Source organism: Physella acuta, unplaced genomic scaffold (genome assembly GCF_028476545.2).
Source record: "Physella acuta isolate Inbredline_101_S28 unplaced genomic scaffold, ASM2847654v3 ptg001346l, whole genome shotgun sequence".
NCBI classification, from domain to species: Eukaryota; Metazoa; Mollusca; class Gastropoda; family Physidae; genus Physella; species Physella acuta.
In genome coordinates, this window is record NW_026732861.1 from 261224 (window position 1) to 268420 (window position 7197).

Sequence of the window (7197 nt, forward strand, 5' to 3'; positions counted from 1 at the left end):
GCCCCGTGTGTAACCATGAGTCTCGTGTGTAACCATGAGCCCCGTGTGTAACCATGAGTCCCGTGTGTAACCATGAGCCCCGTGTGTAACCATGAGCCCCGTGTGTAACCATGGGCCCCGTGTGTAACCATGAGCCCCGTGTGTAACCATGAGTCCCTGTAACCATGAGCCCCGTGTGTAACCATGAGCCCCGTGTGTAACCATGAGCCCCGTGTGTAACCATGAGCCCCGTGTGTAACCATGAGCCCCTGTAACCATGAGCCCCGTGTGTAACCATGAGTCCCTGTAACCATGAGCCCCGTGTGTAACCATGAGTCCCGTGTGTAACCACGAGCCCCGTGTGTAACCATGAGCCCCGTGTGTAACCATGAGTCCCGTGTGTAACCATGAGCCCCTGTAACCATGAGCCCCGTGTGTAACCATGAGTCCCGTGTGTAACCATGAGTCCCTGTAACCATGAGCCCCGTGTGTAACCATGAGCCCCGTGTGTAACCATGAGCCCCGTGTGTAACCATGAGCCCCGTGTGTAACCATGAGCCCCGTGTGTAACCATGAGCCCCGTGTATAACCATGAGCCCCGTGTGTAACCATGAGCCCCGTGTGTAACCATGAGTCCCTGTAACCATGAGCCCCGTGTGTAACCATGAGCCCCGTGTGTAACCATGAGCCCCGTGTGTAACCATGAGTCCCTGTAACCATGAGCCCCGTGTGTAACCATGAGCCCCGTGTGTAACCATGAGCCCCGTGTATAACCATGAGCCCAGTGTCGTGGTTACAGTGTGTATCTACTGCCGTGTTGCTGTAGTGTATGTGGGTGCCACTTGACTGAGTGCATGTTTTACCAACCTCGTGATGTCAGCGGTTCTAGACTAGCCTGGAAACGACCCCCCCCCCTGCTGATGTCACCGTTCTACTAGACTACTTATACACAGCAACCTGCTAGAACCCCCACCCCCCTTTAACTCACATATTATTACCTTTATTTTGTCAGCTTATTAATATGTATTGATTTTTGCTGATCAACATTTGTCGGAAAATTCGTCTAAATTTTTACATTTGAATAATTTTCATATTTTTTTTCCTCGAAACATGTAAGGGGAGTAACTTCCGTGTTTACGGTATCCATGGGGTTATGTCCCCTGGCTCGGCTACTAAAGCGATATTTAGTAACGTAGACCTATAGATCTATGTAGGCCATACGTCATTTGCTTACGGGGCAGGTTAGTGGTACACGCATGACGTAGAGTGTGTGTGGAGGGTGGGGGTGCAGAGGTGTCTGGATGTATGCCACCGAAAATGTGTATCGATTGATTTCTAATATCGATTGATTGATATCGATGTGGGCGGTGTGTGTGTGTAGGGATGTAAGCAGAAACGAGTTGTTGTGTAACATCTATGTTACAGTGGATAGAATACTTGTGTCGTTACCTGTGTAGGTGCTGTGTCGTGATTCTACACGCTGGATGGCAGTGTACTGTAAGTAGTGTGTTGTATTGTGCAGTGTTCATGCTTTGTCTAGTCCGCTGATGTAATTGTCGAGTGTTGTGTGTTTGTGTGTGTGATGTGTGTATTGTGTATATGTGTGTATGTGGTATGTGTGTGTGTATGTGTGTGTATTGTGTATATGTGTGTGTGCTATTGTGTGCACCTCACTTGTTGTGATGTGTTGTGTATTGTTGTGTGAATTAATGTGCTCCGTGACTGCCATGTAGTGTTGTGTGTTACTGTGGTTCTTTGATGCTGTGTGATGATTGTGTTGTATGTTGATTTTTACAAAGGCCTGTATGTGCATATGTGAGTACCGACATATATAGTGCAGCTATGACATGTTTGTGCCGTATGAACTGTGAATGCGTTTTGTGACTATTGTGTCACTGTGTTATGTGAATGTGTCATGTGACTGTGTTGTGTGACTGTGTTGTGTGACTGTTATGTGACTCTGTTATGTGAATGTGTTGTGTGTTATGTGACGTGTGTAGCCTGGACACGTATGGAACTGATTTCTGGACACCTTGTGAGATTTGACGATTCTCTTCCTCGTTCAAACCTGGATCTAAATTCCTGCTCCACTGACTTCATGTGTTGAAAGCTAAAGCCCTTACCGGAGCCGCGTTAGTGTTCAGGTTAGGTTGATGACTTGTTAGAAGGGGGGGGGGGGGTTATATATGACGTCACGCTGCTGGAAAAGGGGTGGTGGGTGCTGATGTAGCATACGTTTAGAATTCCATAGAAATTCAATTATTGAGAAAATATGTTTTTGATTTGTCGTCCAAATTATGGCCATACTTAGGTGTGGATGGGCGGAGCGATAATTACACAGGTCAATGATGAATGTGGGATGTGGTGGTTTTACAATATTCGACGATAGGGGGTGGATTTGTAGGTGGTGTTGTAAATAACTTACATTACGTGACGTAGGTTATTGAGGGACCTGAGTTTTGTCGTAGACTAGGATACCGTTAATTTAAGCAATGTTGATCAGCTGAGTTTGACAGTAGAACACCTTTAATGTGAGCCGTCTGAATCAGCTCAGTTTGTGTTGTTCAGCCGAGTTTGACCACAGGATACCGTTAATTTACGTAATGGCGTGTTGATCAGCTGAGGACGACACTATGGCATGTCCACAAGGATGTTAAACCTGTAGCACTGTGTGTTGCCTCACACAGTTGTGTGTGTTGCCTCACACAGTTGTGTGTGTTGCCTCACACAGTTGTGTGTGTTGCCTCACACAGTTGTGTGTGTTGCCTCACACAGTTGTGTGTGTTGCCTCACACAGTTGTGTGTTGCCTCACACAGCAGTGTGTGTTGAGTGTACTCGGGTGATTGGATTGGTTTCCAGTGGAAGTACTGGTGTAACTGGTGGCTGTAGTGGACATTTGGCTGTAGTGGACATTTGACTGTAGTGGACATTTGGTTGTAGTGGACATTTGGTCGTAGTGGACATCTAACTAGTGGACTTTAATTTATCCGGTACCGTTCTCAATAATTTATTCTCCAGTTTTTGTGACTTTTTAGCATCTAATTTTTGTTCTGACCTGAAAAGGTGTCCACACTAGTTAGACTAGATAAGTTGGACCAGAATCAGTTGTACAATAATTGAGTCCATGAAGTTGTTTTGATTTGACGCGAGCGTTGTATAGATGTAAAGTCAGCTGATCGAAGACGTGCTTACAGTTTAGGGACGCATCTAACGGTCAGCTTGTATTGATGGACTATTTCACTGACCCTAGCGTAGGGATCCCAGCGTACATTTATGACGCGATTCGATTGGTTCATTGGCCATAACTACACTTTGATTGGTTACTTTTTTCTAGATATTCTTTGGTTGGACGGTAATTTCAGGTCACCCTTTGTCTGTCCAGCGATTTCTGGTGACATTTTGATTGTCAACAGTCTTAGATCACTGTTTCTTTTGGTCATTTCCTTGTCTGTCCACCTGTCCTCATCTGTTCCGCTCTAATTACCCAGTCTGATTATGTCCTAATTAGAACGTCAGCAACCCCCTGTCACACCTCACTGCCAAAAGTCAGGTCTAATTTTAAAAATGAAACTGTTTTCGCTGACTCTATCTATTTTAGTACATGACTAGGTCATGTGATCTGACGTCAGCCAATATAATCAATACCTATTTTTCGTTAAAAAAAAATTTCGTCGAATTTGATCAGGTAATCTTTAGTGTGATAGTGTTGACACACTGCCAATAGTTTTTTTTGTCTTTATAAGTCCGTAGATATGAAACAGACGGCTACACGTCTGCCGACTGCCTGGTACGCCACTTGCAAGCCTGGCGTTTTAACACTTAGGTTGTTTAAAACATTTTTTTTTCGTCGCTGGAATTTTAAAGTGTTTCAAGTTTTTAAACTAGTCCCTGATTTTTTGGCAGTGTGGTTAGCTGGTTGTATTCGTACGCCCGTGACAACCACTATCCACATTACCGCCAAATCAGTTGACTCCCTGCATCATAGTAAAAAAAAATAGTGCCGAATTTTTTTTTTCATCGGACGATTCTTTAACAACATGTGATGTAGGTATTTAAATAATAGGAGTAATTTTTTTTTTCTGGGACCAATTGTAAGTACTGCTGTATGTCCCATTATTCACTGAGTGTTGTCATTCATCAGATCATCATAGAACTATTTAGTTTATGGTAGATCCGTAGCTCTAAGGTTAAGACTTCCTTCTCAGAAATGAGTAGTAATTCCCGCTAATAGGGCATAATATAATACGATTCCTAGCCCCGCCCATAGAGACTAGTGTTAGGCACTTTAACTGTTTACCCCAATAGTTGAGAGCAAGTCTGTTCACAACTTTAAACACCGACACTTGTTCTCAACTGTGTTTTCAACACGGTGTGTAACCTATGCACTTTCCTCTTTGGCCAGGTACTGTTCACGAAGAAAAGCCAAAATAATAATTGGAAATTAAATAAAAATTTAAAACTTAATTTATCTTTTACATTTGTTTAAACTTGAAGATGGTCTTTGTAAAAAAAATGAAAATAATTGTTTAACAATAATTTGGATGAAAAAATTTAACACCGGTTTTAAAACGTAGATACTCACTCCTAGAGATGACACATCATGAATACTGCCCTCTAGTATTATGCACGTGCATAGAAAATGTTTAGCTTCACAATATTTTAATACAACCTTTGTTTTCACCTCATAGTTAGTGTAATCATTTAACTGCAATATAACAGTGTGTTACCCCATTTTTACCCCCCCCCCCCTCACTCCTGCTCAAATAAAAAGGAAGTAAATAAACCAAGAAATATATACGAAAACCAACGCAAATACCAATGTAAAATTAACTCAGTCATTTTAATGGCTACTTTACCTGTCCTTTAGCCAGCCACACAAAAGATGTCACTAAGGTGACTTTTATCTTTCAAATAAAACAGTCTTAAACATGACCTTAAATACACATTTTACAGTCTATACCTGATCATAGTTTAAACCTTTTTATAACCCTTGTCAAAACACCCTTTTTGTACACCCTTAGTAACATGATTTTTTTTACACCTCTTATCCCAAACACCATTTATGAACATCTTCAATAGAAAACACCATGTCTAAATGCCTTCAACAGTAAAAAAAAATAATTAAAAAAAACAACACCAAACACCATTTCTGAACACCTTCAATAGCAATGGCTGTGTGTGTACACCTTATATTTACACAACTTGACACCCACCAATCACAATATTATTTCTTCACTCAATTTGACACTTTCTCTTTTAGAAAACACATTTTTATTTTTGTCATATCTTAGAAGTGTTTTTAATTTTGTGTAAGTTATAGATTGATAGAAATGTTTTGAATGTAATGAATAAAATTGGAGCCAATCCAAATTTTTTTTTTACAAATCATAATTACCAGAAATATTATCAATATAAAAAAAACTGAAAATGTTATAAAAATAATTCTTAAAAATGGAGAGAGCTCAAAATTAATATTGAAAAAAAAAACCCCCAGAATCAGTTGTTTAAATATTTTTTTTTTTTCGTTTTGTTTCCCAGGGCAGCCTATGTGTCTTTTGGTGGGCTTCTGATGCGATTGAAGGGTGACCCCAACAACTTGCACGGATTTGAAGTGGATGCCCGGATCTACCTCATGATGAAAAAACTGGCTTTTTAGTTGTTTTTGTGTCTCTGGTTTTAGGAATACTCTTTTTTTTTGTATTTTGATGTCAACATTTTTATAAAAAAGAAATTTTCAGAAATTTTATGGAGTTTAAAAAAAAATGTAGGTTGATGTTAGGTGTGTTTCTATTTTATCAAAAAACAAAACAAAATAACAAACAGCTGGCCTATTAGCCTTGAATATTATTTAAAAGCACTCTTATTTGCCAAAAGTTTTCTTTATTGTACTTATTGTATATTGATACATAGCTGTAAAATAAATGCCCTGTTTATTTTTCTGTTTTTTTTTTTTTTTAAACTTTCAGAATAACTTGCCATTCTAGGTAACTAGTTTTAAAGTATTTATAAATAACTTTTACTTGCTTAATTTGAGAAATTTGTTTTTAAATCCCTGAAAATTTAATAAGATAAAAAAATTTATAATGGCAATTTTACTCAATTATCTTCATAATATTTTTGAACTGATGCTAAGATAAAGTGAAACTAGTTTTGATGAAGTTAGAAATTGATGATGTGGTAGGTGAACTAGAGAAGTGATGTGGTAGGTGAACTAGAGAAGTGATGTGGTAGGTAAACTAGAGAAGTGATGTGGTTGGTAGGTCAATTGAAGCTAAGGCCAGCTGTTTGACTGGTTCATACAGATCAATACAGACAACTTGATCAGAAATGGGGGGGGGGGGGGGGGAATTGATTTTCTTTTATGTTTGACCTTTGACACTAAATATTTTTTGAATGTTTTTTTTTTTACACTGCTCACCAAAAGATGTTCACATTGTTGATTTTTTGATGGATGTGTTGCACATTTGGATGTTGCAATGAAAGTGTGTTACACACTTGTATGTTTGCTATGATGGTGTGTTCCAAGTTTGAGTGATGTGTGTTTGAGCAAGTAATCAGTTGATTTAAAAAATAAAATAAAACATTTTTAAATAACTTTTTGTTACGTTATTCACAATTTGTTGTTCAGTCAAAAGCAGTTGATTGTGTTAGTGCAAATTGGCAAGATCACTTCAACACTGGAAAATGGTCAACAAATGTGTAGAGGTAGAGGAAGTAGAGTTTTTTCTAAGTAAAAATTTCTTTTTTTTATCAGGCGGTTGATGCGGCAAGTGAAGTAGAGTTCACCTGTTTTTGTGACCTCGGCATATGAGGGTAATGTGGTCAGCACGATGCCCAGCCTAGCATGAGCTAGGTACCAATCAGAGCTGGGTAGACTCAAGGATGTTCGACTGATTTGAACCCAGATATGAACTCGAGACTTTCGAGTTAGCAATCTAGTTTTTATACTAGACAATTATTGCATTAAGCAACTGGGTCAACATGCTAGGTACCCATTAGAGCTGAGATGCACCCTATAGACACAAACCCATCGTACTTGATCTAGATAGTTCAGTAGACTATAGTTCTTCTGACTTGTCAGAATTATATTTGTTATAGGTACATATGAACTTGAATGTGCTACAAGATCACAGGCCCATGTGATACAGGTAACATGATGCTAGGTGTGCTAACAGTCACCCATGTTAAATGTACATATGCTACTGTATGTGTTACAG

The 7197-nt window shown here is 39.5% G+C and overlaps 1 protein-coding gene across 4 annotated transcripts in view; it reads left to right on the forward strand.

Moving 5' to 3' along the window:
- The window catches only part of LOC131958624 (DNA-directed RNA polymerases I, II, and III subunit RPABC3-like), a 44951-nt gene extending 38639 nt beyond the window's left edge, over positions 1-6312 (forward strand). For all 4 annotated transcript variants that reach the window (XM_059323755.1, XM_059323756.1, XM_059323758.1 and 1 more), the window contains exon 4: positions 5519-6312. In XM_059323755.1, the coding sequence (XP_059179738.1) occupies positions 5519-5636 (118 nt within the window). In that variant the 3' untranslated portion in view covers positions 5637-6312. The remainder of the gene's footprint in view (positions 1-5518) is intronic.
- The last annotated feature ends 885 nt before the right edge of the window (positions 6313-7197 follow it).